Genomic DNA, 21,440 nt, shown 5'->3' on the forward strand with positions numbered 1-21,440 from the left:
ATCTAAAACACAAGTAGATGGGTTGGTCTTACCTCTGAGCACAGAGTTCATCCACCACAAGAGAGAAGGCAGAGTATAACAGGTAGACCTCTTTAAGAGTTCTTTTACATACGTCATTCTACTAGTGTTTAATGATACTGCTCTATGAGGTATACTGTTATTATCCCTATTTTACAGATGAGAAAACCAAGGAAGAGAGGTTAACACAGGCAGTATACACGGCTAATAAGTGGCAGAGCCAGAATTTGAACCCTTGTAAGCTGATTCCATAATCTTTGCTGTAAACTATCACACTATACTTCCTCTCCACATAAGGAAAAAATTTCTGAATATAGCGTTCCAATAATAATAGTAGGAAAACTGAACTGGACATTTAATGCCACAAAATTCATTAGCAGACTCTCTGTGGGAGTTTATTAAAAAAATCTCGGCTTTCGAGTCAGACAGAGGTGGTTTTGAATCTTGGCTTCAATTCTTAACTACTCTATGGAACCTTGGGAAAATTACTCTTTGAGCTTTCATTTCCTCAATTGTAAAAAATACAAAAGACTAAGTACCCTGCATCCTGCCCAAAATCATACTAGGTGTTCAACAAGTAGTAACATTCTGAGTATGACCTTCTTATTTCCCTCTTCTAATCTTCCATAAGTTCCTCCTATTTCCAATTCTCTAACATTATTCCCTTTCTATAATGTTCCTTTTTCTTTCTGCATTTTGCCCTCATGTTAGTATTTTCTTACCTGCTACCCGCCAAATTACTGACCATTTCAAAAATTTCAGAGTTCTAGCAGAAGTAAACTTTAAGTAGATTCTGCTATGTTTCCTTCAAATCAGAGAGTTCTGACTCAAAGTCTCTCAATTTAAAAATAGCCTAGTTTCTGTCTCATCAGCCATGTATGTTAATTTTAACCCTGGAGCAGAGCCTAGAAGCTAAGAGAGCCTTATGACTGAAACCACCACTACTTTAGTATACCATGCAGTTAGAAAAGGGAACTATCTTTAGTTTGGTGACAATCTTATGTTTAAATATTATAAATTAGATAGCATGTATGATAAAACATTCAAAATCTAAGAAAGCTCTACTCTCACCTGCAAAGTGAAGTGCTAAGTCTCGATACAGTTCTCTACTCATGTTTTGAAACTCAGCCTCCTGCCATACTTTCCCATCGGGTGTTCGAATCTTGGTCTCGGAAGGACTGAAGCCTAACACATACCAACAATACAAAACATTCTTATCAAAGTTGTTGTATAAGTTTTGTTTTACTCTTTCTTAAGTAAGATATCATTAACATACTATAAAATTCACTCTTTTAAAGTGCACAACTCAGTGGTTTTTAGTATATTCACAAAGCTTTGCAACTATCATCACTATCTAATTCCAGAGCACTTCATCACCCTGAAAAGAAACGCTGTACCCATTAGAAGTCACTCCCCACACCACCCTCTCTATTCCCTGGCAACTACTAATCTACTTTCTATCCTTATGGATTTGCCTATTCTGGTCATTTAATTTATTCATATAAATAGAATCATACAATATGTGGCCTTTTGTGACCGGCTGCTTTCACTTAGCATAATGTTCTCAAAGTTCATCCACTAAATAACATGTATCAAAGCTTTATTACTTTTTATTGTCAAATAACATTCCATTGTATGGATATATCAACATTTGTTTACCCATTCATCAGCTGATGGACATGTGGGTGTTTCTACTTTTTGGCTATTATTAATAATGCTGCTATGAACATTCCTGTACAAGTTTTTGTGTGGACATATGTTTTCAATTCCCTTGGGTATTATAAAAGGAGTGGAATTGCTGGGTCATATGGTAACTATGTTAAACTTTTTGAGTAACTGCCAAACTGTTTTCTAAAGCAGCTGTACCATTTTATATTCTCACCAGCAATGTATAAAGGTTTCAATTCCTCCACATTCTCACCAACACTTGTTATTGTCTGTCTTTTTTATTATAGCCACCCTAGTAGGTGTGAAATGATATCTCATTGTGGCTTTGATGTCTGTTTCCTTAATAACTAATGACATTGAGTAGCTTTATAAGCTTTTAAAAGACAAATGCATAATTAGCTACCACATAATGTGTTGACAAATACTATTTGGAAAATGTAAGCTAAAGTGAGATAAAGCAATACATATTTGTTCAAAAACCCTAGAAATGAAGAAGCACTAAATTAAATGATAAAAGAATGTCAATCACAAATTATGGATTTCAGAGATACAAACTATCCTTCTCAAGACTAAGAGAGAGACAATACTACTCATTCTTCTTTTCTTTGAAGACAGGCACTATTTGCTATCATCTGTCTGATTTTGCCAATGACTGAACAAATGGACAAGCTACTGTCTACAGAGGCAAAATGCACCCAAAATGTGGAAAACAGGTCTTTAAAACATACTTGTTCAATTTCTCAACAAACATTACACATGTGCTATTTCTTAGGAATTATCATTCTAATTTCCTACTTCAAACTTATCACTACACTTTAAGAAATACACTGAACTTGAAATGTTATTTTGCAAAACAATAAAATAATGAATTTGTATGATAATCCGGGTAGCATAAAGATTTATATTTTCAGATAGGCTCAATTTATCAAATAATTGGCAGCCAATAAGTATTTGTAAAATTAAAATCAATGTAAAGAATAGGCTGGAGTCAAAAATTGTTAAAAGCACCTTAGAAGTGTTAGATAAAATGTACTGGTAAATTAATTACATGCCTAATAGAAAATATCTATTCAGCTCTCAGGCACAAAAGCATAAGCTTAATTTCACCTGACATTTGTGGCAAGGGGCACAAAATTATGCCTATACCTATATAAGGAAAAAATTTACAAACAGTGCTCAGTCTACTGCAAACTGTAGTTTGTAATAAGAAAGTGTGGCAATTCCATGCAAATCTCTCTCTCTCTCAACTTTTCTCTTCACTATCACCCCCATTCCATCTCTCTACATTCAACCTTATCACTTTTTCTCCTCTCCTCTTTAGGAAACATATAGGAGCCTCTCTTTATATTTGCATCTTTACTTGTAAGTTAACTTTAAGAAGCTTTCAATATCTACATCAGTTTCTCTCTCTGTCCCCTAGTCTTTATTTCCATTCTTTGTCCACATTTTTTTCTTACCAATTGCATTTACTGAATAGAATAAAAAATTTACTGTGCACTTACTTATGTCCAAGACACTGTACTAGGCTCTGAAATAAAATAACGATGACCAATAAAGGCTCCTAACCTTCATGGGCATTTATACCAGGAAGAAAAAGATACGCAAACAACTAAGTATAAGACAAGGAAGAATCACATAAACACCGTTTGTGTTCACTACTTCAAATCTTAAAGCAGAATCATAGAACACTTCCTATGTCTCCTTTAAAAAAAAAACACAAAAAAATATAAATGAAAAACCAAGGTTTAGAATGGGTTTAGTATGCTAACAACTGTATAAAAAAAGAAAGAAAACACACACACACACTCTCTCTCTCTCTCATTTGTTTGTGTATGCAAAAATTATCTCTGGAAGGATATACAAATTGTTAACACAAATAACCTACAGAAAGGGGACCAGGTGTTTGGAGCATAAGAGTGATAGAGGTTTTCAAGGTACGCCCTTTTCATCTTTTGAATTATAACCAAGTGACTGTATTACATATTCAAACAAATGAAATTAAAATGTCACTTTAGAATACAGTATATTAAAGATGCTTTCAATTTACACTGCCAAAAAGTTGGCAGAAAAATAGTTTTTCACTGTTGGGAGAAATAAATTCATTGCTCAGGACACTGGAAATCAGATTCTGTTATGATTTCTCAGATGTATGCTACATTTCATAAACTAAGCCCCCAAAAGTTGTATTTATAAATTATTTTAATATGAAAGATAGCACATTAAAAAATTAGTAAGTGAAAGGAATATGCAAAATCCAGTAACCAACTCAAAGAAAGTTATATTTAAGATTTTCACTCTGGTTCTTTAGGGTTTTGGTTTTTTTTAATTTTTTGGTTTTTGTATTATTAAATAAAATATGGATTCAAACTGATCATCTTCACTTTGCCTTAGTGGAATACCTTTTGGAATTTCAGAACTTTGACTTCTAGAATGAACAAACTTTAAATGTACAATTTGCATTTAACAGGTCTAACAGAAGTACAGCAAAAGTTTTGGACAGTCACTATCTCAGAACCAACAATAACATTTTGACCCCACCATTTGCCATTTGCTCTGCCAACAACATGAATAATTACTACATGGTACACATATGACTAGGGGATATGAAAGAATTTTATTGATAATACATTAGATCAATCCTGGAAAACAGAGCAATTTTTCAGTATTCTAAAGGGAACTGTTCATAATTTTATCATAAATTAGCTAGAATGTGAAGTTTCCATCTTTCATCTAATTTGCAATATCAGTAGCAAAACACAATAAGCAACACAAAATAAAAGTGATAATTGCTCAAACTGTAAAAAGGAAAATTTGTTCTGGAGAAAAAAATGACTAAAAACACCTTAGGACTATAAAAAACTATGAAACTGGTCAGAGAAAAATTAGGTAGAAAAATACTAAACAAAATTGACTACAGCAAACCTGTCCTAGTTTGTAATAACTTAACAGAATAAACAAATCTTGACAACATTTTGATCTTCATACATTTATCTAGAAAGACTGAACTTGGAAAACTATCCACAAAAAAGGCTACAATTACGATGGCAGAAGTTTTAATGACAAAAGTCTAACACAGACTAACCTGTCACTGAATCAACTCTTTGTTAAAAACTTTACATGGATGACCCCATGAAAATAATTTCAGGAACATAAAAATATAAACTCCTTGAAACCACCATATATAAAATCTTGAGTTGGCTAAAAACAAAAATTCTTTCTGAAAAGCATTTTCTCAATGGAAATCTATCAATGTTGGTAAAAATCTGATTTAAATATTTACTTTCTTAAACAAGGGGAAAAGAACCCTTCGTGTCAAAACTTGAAGGTTAAAATAACAGGATCAAAATGTCAGTGTCAAAACAGTCTGTAAGCAAATATTAACCGGAACTGACTGAATTATCTGTTAAATATTAATTTTGAAAGAATTCCTAATAATAATCCAAATATAATAGAATAAGAGAAATATTCTTTCAGTTCTCTGATAATGGTACTAATTCTTATTTTCTCTTTTGTTCAACTTGTTAAATGCTCATATAGTGGTTCTCAAACTATAAGAATCTCCTGAGGGACTTGTTAAAAATTCTAATTCTGGACTCTATCCTCAGAAATTCTAATTTAGGTCCAGTGTAGGATCCAGGAACCTGCATTTTTAACCTGCACCTTGAATTAATTCCTTATGCATTTGATTTGGGAATCACACTGTGTTCTAAAGATGATCCTCTCTATTCCAACACACCCTAGGGAGAAAGGGGCACAAGGAGGCAGGAAGAGAGAGAGAGAGATACAAAAATTGATTACAAACCTTTATATGTTGGAGCAGGTGGTGCTGTTGCCACTTTTCTGACTTTTGCTGTCACTGAGCTATCAACATTAACAACCATTACTGGATGGTCAATATGACCCAGATTCTGGACCCGGCCATTTGTTTCTTCTGAGTGTTCCCACTGTTTCCTAATCCGCTCCTTGAGTTTTTCCAGTTTGGCATCATGTTGTCGTCGCTTTAAGATATCTAATCTTTGGGAATTAGAAGTACTAGCAGAAGATGGAGAAGAGTCAGTTAGCCGTAACACTTTTGGATCAACATCACGGCCCATGTTACTCACAGAAGCCTTCAAATTGTTCTCATTTCCTTTTGCTCTATTGGGCTTTTCTTCCTCAGTTCTCATAGGAGCTGCCATTTTAATCAAACATTCAGAATTTTGCAATGCATCAATTATTGGTCGATCATTTAAAAATCTAACAACTGTATCACTGATGATAGGTGATTGGGAGCTCTCAAAATCACAGCAACGTATATTCTGTTCTTCTCGATTGCATATCATCTGGTTCCCACTCTCAGGCTTTTCTTCATTAACATCCACACAATACGCATGCTTTGACTCTACATGGCTGGGACTTATATTAGAAGGTGCGCCATGGATTTCCCTATTATTGAAAAATAATAAGCTTTGAATAAAGAGTACAAAAACCAGTCAAACTGAAATCAGTCATACAAACTGAACGGAGAACTCAAAGCTAACATTAGAGACCCAAAAAACCTAGAAATTCCAGTAGATTAAAAATAACCATTATTAATATTAAGGCTCAATGGCCCCTGTATCAAGTTAAATGGCAAATAATCTAAATTATAATCTGCATATTATAAAATAAGAAATATGCAAAAGATGTGTAGAGAGATTTCCTTAAGAACCTCAGAAAATAGGATTACAATCTGACTTTTGGATATTCATTTGACACCTATTTCCAAATGTATATTTTACTCCTTTATGAAATCTTAAGTACTAGGAAAAAAAGTCCTCAAATACTGGCAGCATTTCAATGTATAGCTTCTAAATGACGTACCAAATTAACAAATAGATTGGGAGTAGAAATAAAGAGGAGTACAATAAATATTTTCCTCCAAATAAATGTGCTTATTAGTAAAGTAAACCTCTCTGAACCAAGACCACTTTTTTGGCAGCTTCAAAATATGTAAAACATGTCTAGAAACTCTGGAGTAAGCAAAGAAGACTGGGCACAGCCAAAGTACATATCACAAGGTTCATATTCTCTATTCATAAAAACACAAGCAAAAGTCTTCCTTCAGAGACTATTTTTTATTTTACAAATCATTCTAATAAGTTATATTTTAGGAAAAGGGGCAGTTTATTAAAAGGGAGGTTAATGGAGATAAATACACCTCAGCAGTGAGAAGAGCACACGAATCAAGAAAAAATACCCAACAAAATTATAAAAGCAGACATAAGAACAATCTGGATCTGCAATGTCTGAAAGAATAGACACTAGCCACATGTGGCTATTGAGCACTTGAAATGTGGCTAGTCCAAACTGAGATGTGCTATAATGCAAATTACATACTGGATTCTAAAGATTTAGAACAACAAAAAAGAATGTAAAACATCTGTGTGTGTGTGTGTGTGACTACTAAAAATGTTTAAATTACACATGTGGCTCGTGTTAATGGTTCTATAGTACAGGACTGATTTAGGTGTTTAATATAAAGACATAAAACTCTAAATACCACAGAATTCTTAAAGCCACGACTCTACACAGCATAATATGGTAATCATACCTATTGTGAATACATGAGTGTGTGCAATTTCCTAAGAAGAAAGACTATAGCTTTCATCAGATACTCATTGAGGTCCATGACCCAAAAAACATTAGACCCTGTGCTGAGTGGTTGATTATTGAACAAGATGGGGAATGAGAACTGAATCTGTAGCTTCCACTACAGATCAAGACTAGATGTCATTATTTTCACTGTCTTGACCAGACTGTAAGAACTCACAGTTAAAATGATTTAGGTCTAAAATTAGCACATATAGAGAATAAAATAAAGCATAAAATGGTAGGTTACATATCATGTCTCAATCTTAAAAAGAGAAGGACAACTGACCAAAAACAGGGTAAAGTAATTTCACCGTCTTTCTTTCGTTCACTCACTCATTAAAGATTTACTGAATACATGTAAGGGTGTTCACTATACAATTCTTTCAAATTTTCTGTAAATATGAAAATTTTCATAATAAAATATTGGGAAAAATACTTATGGAATATTTACTAAATGACAGGCATTAAAATAATACTATGAGAATAAGACAGATTTATAGCCTTACATAAACTAATGTAATGGGTAGATATGGAAACAAAATATAATGTAACATGAAAATGCTCTAACAGAGGAAGTTATATAGTATTATGGGAGCACAGAGGAAGATGGAGGATGGGGAAATGGAGTGGGGTAGAACAGATCTGGCAATGTTTTGTACAGAAGGTGATAAAAGATGAGTTTTAAGCGATGAACGGAGTTGGCCAGGTGAAGGGCATTCTATTCACAGCTATCCTATGGGTGTTTTTTCTCTTCTCAAAAGATATATAATTTACACAATTTTAAATATCAAGTATTATTCTTTGCCAGAAGAACATTAGAATATAAATAAAGAGTCAGTAATCTAGTTTCAATTCTGATAAATGATTAGGTTAAAAGGCAAGTTGTTTAATATTTGTGTGGTTAAACATTCTGAACTCTAATCGATTATTTTTCAAATTTTTCCTTTCTCCTTCTTCTAAACTATGGATTTTTACACAGATTAAGTCCCTGGCCATCTCTCTATATTTTTTCATCATTTTTTTTTTTTGCTGAGGAAGACTCACCATGAGCTCACATCCACTGCCTCTCTTCCTTTTTTTTTGTTTGGTATGCGAGCCGCCAACCACAGCATAGCCACTGACAGACGAGTGGTATAGGTCTGCACCTGGGAATTGAACCCAGGCCGCCGAAGCGGAGTGTGCCAAACTTAACCACTAGGCCACTGCGGCTGGCCCATTTTTACATCATTTTTATCACTTCAACACTAGTGACAACTCTCAAATTTATATTCCCAGTCCTGACCTTTCCACACACATTCCTACCCAAATTTTCAAATGCCTACTGAATATTTTCACTTACATATTTCAAAATTGCATCACATTGAACATACTGAAAATTGAACTCATAATCAACCTCCATCTCTCAAATTCTTATCTCAAATTTAAGAGTACAAACATATACCCAGTACTATCAAGCACCATCATGAAACTTCTTGATTTACTGATTGACACTTAAAAATACTAAAAATGCTTATAAATGAAACCAAGAAATATGAGGTCCAGTGTTTATTACTTATTACTATTTACTATACTAAGAGCATTAACACATTTATATCATTAGTAAAATGTCCCACAAATACAAAATTCTATAATTTTATATGTTGAATATCCTAAATTATCAGCTGACAAAAATGCAAAGCATTTTATATTACCCATACTATCAAAATTCATATATCAATCTTGAACATCTGACTGAGTAGGATGCTGAAAGGAGCCAAAGGCAACAAAGTAAAACAATAAACCAACTCCCATTCTCAAGAACAAAGAAATTTTAGGTAACTGATAAATGCTACCAAAAAAATGAGAATAAAACTAAGCTATACGAAGTTCATTATGTAGAACACCCAATCTGAGATATGAAGGGAAAAAAAGCCACATTTCCAGAGACTGAATAATTTGTCTGTAGGAAACATATTTATTACAATGGTGGTGGCCTGGGGCAAGTATTACTACTTCTTCCCCCTAAATATTTAAGCTGTAAAAGGGTAGAAAGTCAGTATCTCATAATATAAAAGATTTTTGCTTTATCTTTTTGGAAAGTGAAAAAAGTAATAATAATAAAGTCAGAGTACTATGAAAAAAACTCAGAAAACAAACTATAATCTTACTGTAAATACTACAGGCTAACTCTACTTGACAACTTTTTTTTTTGTAAACACTAACCTGTAAGAAACCAAAGGTTCACGAAATTCTACACGATTATTTCTCTTTACATTACTCTCCAGGGTGGTAGCTCTGAGAGGACTACGAGATTTCTCTTTTCGTGATTTAGAAGATTTGGAGGTTGGGGCATTAACCCAAGAATCATCCAGGTATCTACCATCTGAAGGAAAAAGAAATTTGCAAGAACATGTGATATAAAATGCAACTGTCTCTGAATTTGGCTAGTCTCTAAGACAATAACTTAAGTATCTATTATTTCTGGCATCTTTAGTTGGGTATATATAAGCAGAGGGAAAACATTCAGGTTAAATTATTACAGTAACTCAATGTATAGAAAGAGACTGTAGTCTGAGTAAACAATGAAAAATAAAATTCTACACATAAAATTCCTTTTTATCAAAGGCTGTCACTCACTTAAAAAAAAGTATCAGATAAAATCCAACAGACTTACAGGTTAAAAAAAAAAAATCACAGTTTTGGTGGAAAGTACTAATCTGCAGGTTTTAGCCCACTAATTAAGATACCACAGAATTAAATATACAAAAGAAAATATTTTGCATTGTGCCAATTTATGATAGTATCTGTAAGACAGATATTCCATTTATGATTTTAAACTCCAATAAAAAAATATAAATCTTAAGTCAACTAAATTTCAAAGTGATATATGTGTGAATTAAAAAAAAAAGACATATATAACCCCAGAGGCTCAAAATCAAATTTTCATCACTAAAACAAATGAAAACTCACTGTCAAAGGTAATGCAGTAGTGCTAAGTCCCTGATCAAAGGATGGTGAAAACACCATCTACAGTTACTGAATATGAGGCTGCTTCATAACTGCTCAATACCAAAGAAAAAAACCTAAATCCTAATGAAGTATAGTCTCTGACAAAAGAGTAAGCAAACATATGGGACTAAAAGAAGAAATTAAATTGAAACAAAACTAACAAAATATTTATATTTAATATATTTACATCTTTGGAAATAACTTCATACATACCTTTTCTACTTATTTTTCGGGTAGCACTTGCAGAAGATTTCTTGGTATCCATGACAGAATCAAACACAGCTGTACTTGTAGGGGCTACTTCTAATTTGTTTTCAATGTGTCTCAGCTAAAGTTTAAACACCATTACAACAAACAGGTTAATTCTGTAAATAAACCAGCTACCACTGATTTACATGGTTATTTAAAACTATATTGTCCACCAATACCTTTCTCCAAAGTAGAAAAAACTCAGGAATGCTTTATTTTAATGGAAAAAAATAGTTTTTTCATTATTTACTACTTCAGCTACATTAACAACTGGCACAATGCTGCCCAAATTTGGACAAGGAAATCAAAAAGATTCCGAAGAATATCAGCGTTCCCATTTGTCTTGTTGACCTATTTTTTTTAATTGTTGAGTTTTTTTAAGCAGTAAATTTTCTGACATTATATGCTGCATATCATTGTGCTATATAGCTTGTGCATTTTACATGCAAAAATGAGGAAAGAATGATTCAGCTGGACCAAAATTTAGGACTATTCAAACAGCCACAACTTTTTATAGTTTTATGTCTATAAAATAAGTTTCACAATAAGGACAAAATTAACAAGATAGAAATCAGGTTTCCATACACTTTACAATGTAACTCAACTTTTGGTAAAACCACCCATGTTCTCAATGATTTTAAAAGCATTTTCCCCTAAATAGTAGAGTATTACAAGCTTACAGGAGAAAATAGAAAAGATATAAAAAAATAAAATTAAAGTCATCAAAATCCCACTATAGAGAGATAAAAACTTTGTGTAAAATTTTGATTTCTCTTTTTTCAGATTTTTGCAGTGCAACGTACCCACAAAATTGGAATAAGCCTTTATATATTAATAGTTCTGTATCAGGCTTCCCCCCCATTTATATTATGAGCCCCTTATCATCTTGAAAAATTATTTTTAAAAACCCAGTAATTTTGAAAAGCAACCATTAACAATTCAGCTCTAAATTAGTTTAGTTCTAAATTAAACTGGGAGATAAAAACTATTCCTACATTATCTATAATGCTCACACAGAAGAGAGAGAATATATTTTGCTGTATTCATGGGGCCAAAATTTGACCCTGCATTATGACCAAATTTAGGCTATAGTACCTTTTCCAGATTGATTTTCAAACCAGTTCTAAAGATTAGGGGACAGAAAATACCATACTCAGCAAAGAAATAAGTGATTCAAATTCAGGTAGAATACAAAAGAAAACAAAAGAGGACATATTAGAAGAGTAATTTGCCCAGAGAGCAAAAGAAAAGAAAAAGGAAAGAGTCTCCCTTTGAAGGGACTATGCACTACTTGCCAAGTTTATATTCCTAAACTCCAGACAAGAGTGGACAGAACACAAATGAGAACAGGTTGCCCACAGTCATTCTTCTTCAGTAATGCTGAGAGAAAACAGTCTACTATTGCCACACAAAGAAGAGGTAACTCGCAGGACATTTAAAGAGAAGCTGTTCCTTTCATTTCCTCTCTGCTCTAAGCCTTCCACATAGCCCCACCTTCACAAATTCATTCTATGTTTTAAATTTTCATTTCAACATACCAAATGAGCAAATTTATTAAAGGAGAATAAATAGCACAAATTATTTTAATATTTTTATATGCCATATTGTTAATATTCCTGATACCTAAAGTAGCATCTTGATTATTCCTTTACTATTTAATAATTGTCATTATTGTTCATTTTGTAATATATGGTATATAACTTCTTACCAAAATGTTTAACTTTATTTTCCTATCAAAAAGACAATATAGAGTGACGTCAGCATCATGGCGGAGTGAGCTTTCCCGTGAATTCTTCCCCCACAAAATACAACAAAAGTAACAGCCACAGACAAACAACGGAATCCCAGACAGTCAAAAGCTGGAGCGGAGGGATCCACACTGCCGCACATCTGAGAGCGGAACGTGCTGGGCCCCCGGAGGAAGTGGGGAGAGGTAAGGAGAACTCCGCTCCCTCCCCATCAGATCAGCGATCCGGTCCGCGCGGCTCCCAGAGAGGGGGGAGGGGCGGCCCTCGGCGGGAAACTGCAGCTCTTCGGGCGCTCTCAACCAGTGGGAAACTCCCGCACAGAGGGCTCAGAGGAGCCACAGGGCTACCATCAACATCTGAGCAACCCAGAGAGCGGATAAAGAGGGGCAAACGAGAAGCCTCCCACGTCAGGGACCCAGAGGGCAAAAGAGAGAGCTCCCCCCTCCCCACAACCCGGAGTCTGCAGCTCGACCAGATCTAGCGGTCCGAGGCAGACCTGAATAAATTGGACTGGACCCGTGGATCGCAGTGGGGAAAAGAAACAAAACAAAACAAAACAAAACTGCGGATCGCAGCAGAAAAACTGGGGCAGAGCGCAGGGGGCTTAGACTACACAGCCCTTCACCACCACACAGTGGCGGCAGGTGGAAAGTGCAACCAGAGACTTCCAGGATGAGGAAAACCAAAACCAACACAGGAACCACAATGCAAAAATATATGAAATCACCAGACCAGAAACAAAATGACAAGCAACCAGAAATCAACCCCGAAGACACAGAAATCCATAAACTAAACGACAGAGATTTCAAAATAGCTATCATAAAAACACTCAACGAAATACGAGACAACACAGACAAACAATTCAATGAGATTAGGAGTTTCTTCACAAAAGAGATTGAAATCATAAAGAAAAACCTATCAGGGCTGATGGAGATGAAGAACACAATGGAGGAGATAAAGGAGAATCTGGAATCTTTAAAGAACAGAGCTGACAATATGGAGGAAAGAATTAGTACTTTAGAGGATAGGAATACAGATATACTCCAGATGGAAGAAGAGAGAGAACTAAGACTAAAAAGAAATGAAGAAAGACTCCGAGAAATATCGGACTCTATTAGAAAATGTAACATAAGAATTATAGGTATTCCTGAGGGAGAGGAGAGGGAAAGAGGAACAGAGAGCCTATTCAAGGAAATAATAGCTGAAAATTTCCCAAATCTGGGGAAGGAGCAGGAAATACCAGTAAGCGAAGCCAACAGGACTCCTATATATATTAACAGACAAAGGCCTTCACCACGACACCTAGTGGTAAGGCTAGCCAGGGTCAACGACAAAGAAACAATATTAAGGGCAGCTAGACAAAAACAAAAAATAACGTACAAAGGAACTCCCATCAGGCTCTCAGCGGATTTCTCAACAGAAACTTTTCAGGCTAGAAGAGACTGGAATGATATATTCAAAATACTAAAAGACAAAAACTTTCAGCCAAGAATACTCTATCCAGCAAAAATATCCTTCAAATATGATGGAGAAATAGTAACTCTCCCAGATAAACAAAAGCTAAGGGAGTTCATGGCCACGAGACCGCCACTACAAGAAATACTCAAGAAGGCCCTCAGGCCCGAAAACAAGAAGAGAAAGGGAACACAAAGCTTGGAGTAAGGAGAAAAGTAGGCAGACAAAATCAGAGAAATAGTAGATCTTTACCGGAATAGGTTAGCAACCACTTAAATACTAAACTCAAAGATCAAAGGAAGAAATTCACCAAAAATAAATTTAACCTCATCACTGTAAACACACAGCCACAACACAAGATAGAATAAGGTATAACAAGAGCAACTTAGAAGGGGAAGAGGAAAGTGACTGAATTGACTTAGTATAAGGAAATAGGAGGCTATCAGATAATGGACTATCTCATACAGAAGATTTTTTGCCCAAACCTCAAGGTAACCACTAAACAAATAATCAAATTAAAACCACATATGATAAACAAAGAGAAAACTAGAAGAATCATAAGACAGAACAACCAAACTGAATTGGCAGTCCAAAACAAATGGGACAAGAAACAAAGGAAATGCAAAAGAACCAGAAAATAAGTGACAAAGCAGCAACATTCAACCCTCATATTTCAATAATTACCCTAAATGTAAATGGATTGAACTCTCCAATCAAAAGATACAGAGTGGCAGAATGGATTAAAAAGCAAGACCCAACAATATGCTGCCTTCAGGAAACACATCTTAGCACTAAAGACAAGCACAGGCTCAGAGTGAAAGGATGGAAGACAATACTCCAAGCTAATGGCAAACAAAAGAAAGCAGGTGTTGCCATACTCATATCAGACAAAGTAGACTTCAAGATAAAACAGGTTAAGAAAGACAAAGAAGGGAAATATATAATGATAAAAGGGACACTCCATCAAGAAGACATATCACTTATAAATATATATGCACCCAACATAGGAGCACCAATGTACATAAAACAACTATTAACAAACCTAAAAGGAGAAATCAACAACAACACAATAATAGTAGGGGATCTTAACACCCCACTTACAGCAATGGATAGATCATCCAGACAAAAAGTTAATAAAGAAATATTAGACTTAAATGAAAAACTGGACGAGATGGACCTAGTAGACATATACAGAGCACTCCACCCAAAAACAGCTGACTACACATTCTTCTCAAGCGCGCATGGAACATTCTCTAGGATAGACCATATGTTGGGAAACAAAGCAAGCCTCAATAAATTTAAGAGGATTGAAATCATAACAAGCATCTTTTCAGACCATAAGGCTATGAAACTGGAAATGAACCAGGAAAAAAAAACTGGGAAAGTGACAAAAATGTGGAGATTAAACAACATGCTACTGAACAACCAATGGATCATTGATGAAATTAAAGGAGAAATCAAAAACTATCTGGAAACAAACGAAAATGATAACATGCCATATCAAACCATATGGGATGCAGCAAAAGCGGTCCTGAGAGGGAAACTCATAGCGATACAAGCCCACCTTAACAAACAAGAAAAAGCCCTAATAGGCAACCTTAAATTACACCTAACAGAACTAGAAAAAGAAGAACAAACAAAGCCCAAAGCCAGCAGAAGGAGAGAAATAATAAAAATCAGAGCAGAAATAAATGATATTGAGACCAAAAAAACAGTAGAAAGGATTAATGAAACAAAGAGTTGGTTCTTCGAGAAGATAAACAAAATAGACAAACCCTTAGCCAGGCTAACTAAGAAAAAAAGAGAAAAGGCTCAAGTAAATAAAATTAGAAATGAAAGAGGAGAAATTACAACGGATACCATGGAAATACAGAGGATTATAAGAGAATACTATGAGAAATTATATGCCAACAAATCGGACAATCTAGAAGAAATGGATAAATTCTTAGACTTATACAACCTCCCAAAATTGAACCAAGAAGAAATGGAGAATCTGAATAGACCAATCACAAGTAAAGAGATTGAAATAGTAATCAAAAACCTCCCAAAAAATAAAAGTCCAGGACCAGATGGCTTCTCCAGTGAATTTTACCAAACATTCAAAGAAGATTTAATACCCATCCTCCTCAAACTATTCCAAAAAATAGAGGAAGATGGAACACTTCCTGAATCATTCTACGAGGCCAACATCACCCTGATACCGAAACCAGACAAAGACAATACAAAGAAAGAAAATTACAGGCCAATATCGCTGATGAACATTGATGCAAAAATCCTCAACAAAATATTGGCAAACCGAATACAACAATATATTAAAAAGATCATACACCATGATCAAGTGGGATTTATACCAGAGACGCAGGGATGGTTCAACATCCGCAAATCAATCAACGTGATACATCACATCAACAAAACAAAGAATAAAAACCACATGATCATCTCAATAGACGCAGAGAAGGCATTTGACAAGATACAACATCCATTTATGATAAAAACTCTCAATAAATTGGGAATAGAAGGAAAGTACCTCAACATAATAAAGGCCATATATGACAAACCCACAGCTAACATCATACTCAACGGGGAAAGACTGAAAGCCATTCCTCTGAGAACAGGAACGAGGCAGGGCTGCCCACTCTCACCACTCCTGTTCAACATAGTACTGGAGGTTTTGGCCAGAGCAATTAGGCAAGAAAAAGGAATAAAAGGAATCCAAATAGGTAACGAAGAAGTGAAACTCTCACTATTTGCAGATGACATGATTGTATATATAGAAAACCCTAAAGAATCTGTTGGAAAACTGTTAGAAACAATCAACAACTACAGCAAAGTTGCAGGGTACAAAATCAATCTACAAAAATCAGTTGCATTTCTATATGCTAATAATGAACTAACAGAAAGAGAGCTCAAAAAGATAATACCATTTACAATTGCATCAAAAAGAATAAAATACCTAGGAATAAATCTTACCAAGGAGGTGAAGGACCTATACAATGAGAACTACAAGACATTATTGAGGGAAATCAACGATGACATAAAGAAATGGAAAGATATCCCATGCACGTGGATTGGAAGAATAAACATAGTTAAAATGTCTATATTACCTAAAGCAATCTACAGATTCAATGCAATCCCAATCAGAATCCCAATGACATTCTTCACAGAAATAGAAAAAAGAATACTAAAATTTATATGGGGCAACAAAAGACCCCGAATAGCTAAAGAAATCCTAAAGAAAAAGAACAAAGCAGGAGGCATCACAATTCCTGACTTCAAAACATACTACAAAGCAATAGTAATCAAAACAGCATGGTACTGGTACAAAAACAGACACACAGATCAATGGAACAGAATTGAAAGCCCAGAAATAAAACCACACATATACGGACAGCTAATTTTCGACAAAGGTGCTAAGGACATGCAATGGAGAAAGGAAAGTCTCTTCAATAAATGGTGTTGGGAAAACTGGACATCCACATGCAAAAGAATGAAAGTGGACCATGTGCTATCGCCATACACAAAAATTAACTCAAAATGGATCAAAGACCTGAAGGTGAGACCTGAAACCATAAAACTCATAGAAGAAAATATAGGCAACACACTATTTGACATTGGGTTTAAAGGAATCTTTTCAGATGACATGCCTACCCAGACTAGGGAAACTAAAGAAAAAATAAACAAGTGGGACTTTATCAGACTAAAGAGCTTTTATAAGACAAATGAAATCAGAATCAAGATGAACAAACAACCAACCAGCTGGGAGAGAATATTTGCAAAACATACATCTGACAAGGGGTTGATCTCCATAATATATAAAGAACTCACACAATTGAACAACAAAAAAACAAACAACCCGATCAAAAAATGGGCAGAGGAAATGAACAGACACTTCTCCAAGGAAGATATACAGATGGCCAATAGGCACATGAAAAGATGCTCAACATCACTAATCATCAGGGAAATGCAAATCAAAACAACACTAAGATACCACCTCACGCCCGTTAGAATGGCTATAATCACCAAGACAAAAAACAACAAATGTTGGAGAGGATGTGGAGAAACAGGAACCCTCATACACAGCTGGTGGGAATGCAAATTGGTGCAGCCTCTATGGAAAACGGTATGGAGATTCCTCAAAGAATTAAAAATAGAGATGCCCTATGATCCAGCCATCCCACTACTGGGAATCTATCCAACGCACCTGAAATCAACAATCCAAAGAGGCTTATGCACCCCTATGTTCATTGCAGCATTATTCACCATAGCCAAGAAGTGGAAGCAACCTAAGTGTCCCTCGACTGACGATTGGATTAAGAAAATGTGGTATATATATACAATGGAATACTACTCAGCCATAAAAAAAGACAAAATCGTCCCATTTGCAACAACATGGATGGGCCTGGAGCGTATTATGTTAAGTGAAATAAGCCAGAAAGAGAAAGACAAACACTGTATGATCTCACTCATATGTGGAATATAAACAAACACATGGACAGAGAAAACTGGACTGTGGTTACCCGGGAAGTGGGGGTGGGGGGTGGGGGATGGGCACAAGGGGTGAAGGGAGTCATATATGGGGTGAAGGACAAACAAAAATGTACAACCCAAAATCTCACAATGTTAGAAACCATTAAAATATCAATAAAAATGTAAAAAAAAAAAAATAAAAATAAAAAATAAAAAAAAAAAAAAAAAAAAAAAAAAGACAATATAGAAAAAATTTTAGTCTATTCAACCATAATAGGAAATCAATTTTAAACCAGAAAGAAATAAATGGAAACTATAACTACTTACAGCAGCCTTGGTCTGAGAAAGTGCATCCCACGATGTGGTTATATCTGCTGGGGAACATTGATATTTACTGAATCAAAACCTTTGAAGTGGACCTCAGAATCTGCATTTTAATAAGTTTCCAAATACACTCAAAAGTTTGAGAACCATTTCATTAGGCAGAACTATTCCTCAGCAAGTACTTTATTATATTGAGCCAAAACACGCTTCTTCTCCATTCTTATAAAGCCGAGCTTCCCGATATATGGTTTAGTATTATATTTAGACACTGATTCCATTAGTCCTTAGGACAGCTGCACTAACACCCACATCTACACCCTCATCAGACATCTCCAACATTAAGCAGTATCTTCAGTTTACCCCAATGAGCTGAACAAATACAAAATTTTGTAATGTACTATATTTCACATTACGATGTGAAAAGATTAAAAACTACTCCAGACTTTGATCTACCAGTAGAAACAAAGGTAAAATCTATTCAGTCTTTAAGATAACAGCCCTTCAAATAGTATAAGACCACGTATTTCCCTTGAGCCATCCTTCTCTCAGATAAATATTTTCATTTCCTCCAAATGCTCCTCATGTGACATGATTTCCAGATTCCTTACAAACCCATTAATCTTCCTCCAGATGTTTTTCAGTTTGTCAATGTCCTTCAAAAAATACCATGCCCTAAATTAAAGTTACTGCCAATGCATCATTAAAAAAAAAGAGTTCAATGTGACTATTACTTGTTATCTGTGCACTATACTTCTATAACTATATTAGGAACATATTATACCATTTATTGACATTAAGTCAGAATCTCTAAGAAACTGTATAAAACTAATTTTTCATATACCGATTCTTTTTTAAAAAGGATTCTTTTCCTTTACAAAACAGTTCACCATAGGACGTCTTTGAAGGCGAGGTATCTTGTATATTTAAAACGAAATTAAATTTTTAAAATTATTTATTTACTTTTTATAAATCAAAGCATACATATAATTTATATTTATTGATTAGCCCAAAATTTTATACACATGACCTAAACAAGGGAGTTGTTCAGTTTAAAAAAAAAACAAATCATACCTTGAACAGTATCCTTGCTTTGAGAGTTCCTTGTATTTGGTAAAGGCACCTCTTTTGATTTGCTGCTCCTCATCCTGCCAATTTACCTACAATCACATCATCAGCATTCACTGAACATCAATATTATAATATTAGTAAAGAAAATGCCCTGACTTATCTTGCCTTTCATGAAAGTCAGAAAAGAATTTAATCATCTTTAAAAGTTATCTTTATACCCTCTTAAGAGTTTCTGATAACCAAATAAGTTTATTTTTTCTTGGAAAATTAAACCATTAAAATTTATATCATGACCACCTCACACAACAAGGGCAGCTACTATCAAAAAAAAAAAAGAAAGAAAGAAAGAAAAGAAGTGTTGATGAAGATATGGACGAACTGGAACTCTTGTGCACTGTTTGTGGGAATGTAAAATGGTATAGCCACGGTAGAAAACAGTACTGCAGTCCCTCAAAAAACTAAAAAAAAATTTACCACATGATCCAGCACAAAAGAATTGAAAGCAGGGTCTTGAAGACATATTTGTACACCCATACTCATAGCAACATTATTCACAATAGCCAAAAGATGAAAGCAGCTCAAATGTCCATCAACAGATGAAAAGATAAGTAAAATGTGGTATATACATACAACGGAATACATACAACTCCACGGAATATTAGTCTGTGGAGTTGATTCTGACTCCTAGCAACCCTGGGTACAACAGAGTGGAACCCTGCCCAGTCTTTTTTTGCCATCCTCTCATCATCTGGTCCTATATCAGACAATGTTCCACTGCTATTCACAGGGTTTTCATGGCCAACTTTTTTGAAAGTGGGTGGCCAGGTCCTCCTTCCTAGTCTTTTTTAGTCTGGAAGCTCTGCTGAAACCAGTCCACCATGGATGACCCTGCTGGTATTTGAAATACCCATGGCATAGCTTTTGGCATCACAGCAACACACAGCCGCCACAGCATGACAACCATTGGACGGGTGGTGTAGTTCCCTGACCAGGAAACGAACCCAGACCCCGGCAGTGAGAGCACTGAATCTTAACCACTAGACCATCGGGGCTGGCACAACAGATTATTATTCAGCCTTAAAAAGGGAGGGAAATTTGGACATGCTGTAAACAGATGAACCTTGAGGACATTATGTAAGTTAAATAAGCCAGTTACAAAGACAAATACTATATGATTCCACTTACATAAGTACCTAGATTAGTCAAAATAATAGAGACAGAAAGTATAATAGTGGTTGCCAGAGGCTGCGGGAAGGGAGAAATGGGTAGTTATTAATGGGTATAGAGTTTCCGTTTTACAAGAAGAAAATAGTTCTGGAGATGGGTGGTGATGATGGTACACCGAAAAATGGTTAAGATGATCAATTTTATGTTATGTGTATCTTACCACAATAAAAAAAATGCAAGGAAAAAAATTATATCATGACTCAAAGAGAAAGATCATGATCTGCTTATGCTGACTAGACAGCTTGATGATAAAATCATATTTTGCTATGAATACAGAGGAATTATTGTTATAAAAGTCACATAACACAGAAAATTTGGAAAATACAGGTGGGGAAAACTCATCCCTACTCTCAAAATCATAACATAATCATTATGTTTTGCATAGTCCCTTCTAGTCTTTCGTTTTTTTACTGTAATCACTGTAATTTCAATTTTGTGTCCTACTTAACAGTTGGATATTTGTGTGGTTTTAAAATATATCCACAAACTCTTTGATACTCCTTTCTTCGAGAAGGAGAGCTTAACTTTTCCCCCACTGAATGTAGGCTGGACTTAGTGATTTGATTTTAACAAATCAAATGTGGTGGAAGTGACAGTGTGCGACTTTGAAGACTA

The 21,440-nt window shown here is 34.9% G+C and overlaps 1 protein-coding gene across 1 annotated transcript in view; it reads right to left on the bottom strand.

Annotated features, from left to right (window-relative positions):
- CEP350 (centrosomal protein 350) overlaps positions 1-21,440 on the bottom strand; it is a 158,236-nt gene that overhangs the window by 117,362 nt on the left and 19,434 nt on the right. The window contains exons 2-7 of the mRNA XM_058539963.1: positions 19,602-19,687; positions 18,534-18,580; positions 10,501-10,615; positions 9,502-9,661; positions 5,489-6,111; positions 1,090-1,203 (exon numbers count right to left, since the gene is read on the bottom strand). Of these exons, the coding sequence (XP_058395946.1) occupies positions 1,090-1,203; positions 5,489-6,111; positions 9,502-9,661; positions 10,501-10,615; positions 18,534-18,580; positions 19,602-19,674 (1,132 nt within the window). The 5' untranslated portion in view covers positions 19,675-19,687. The remainder of the gene's footprint in view (positions 1-1,089; positions 1,204-5,488; positions 6,112-9,501; positions 9,662-10,500; positions 10,616-18,533; positions 18,581-19,601; positions 19,688-21,440) is intronic.

The sequence above is a fragment of the Diceros bicornis genome, chromosome 4, assembly GCF_020826845.1.
Source record: "Diceros bicornis minor isolate mBicDic1 chromosome 4, mDicBic1.mat.cur, whole genome shotgun sequence".
In the NCBI taxonomy this organism is placed as follows: Eukaryota; Metazoa; Chordata; class Mammalia; order Perissodactyla; family Rhinocerotidae; genus Diceros; species Diceros bicornis.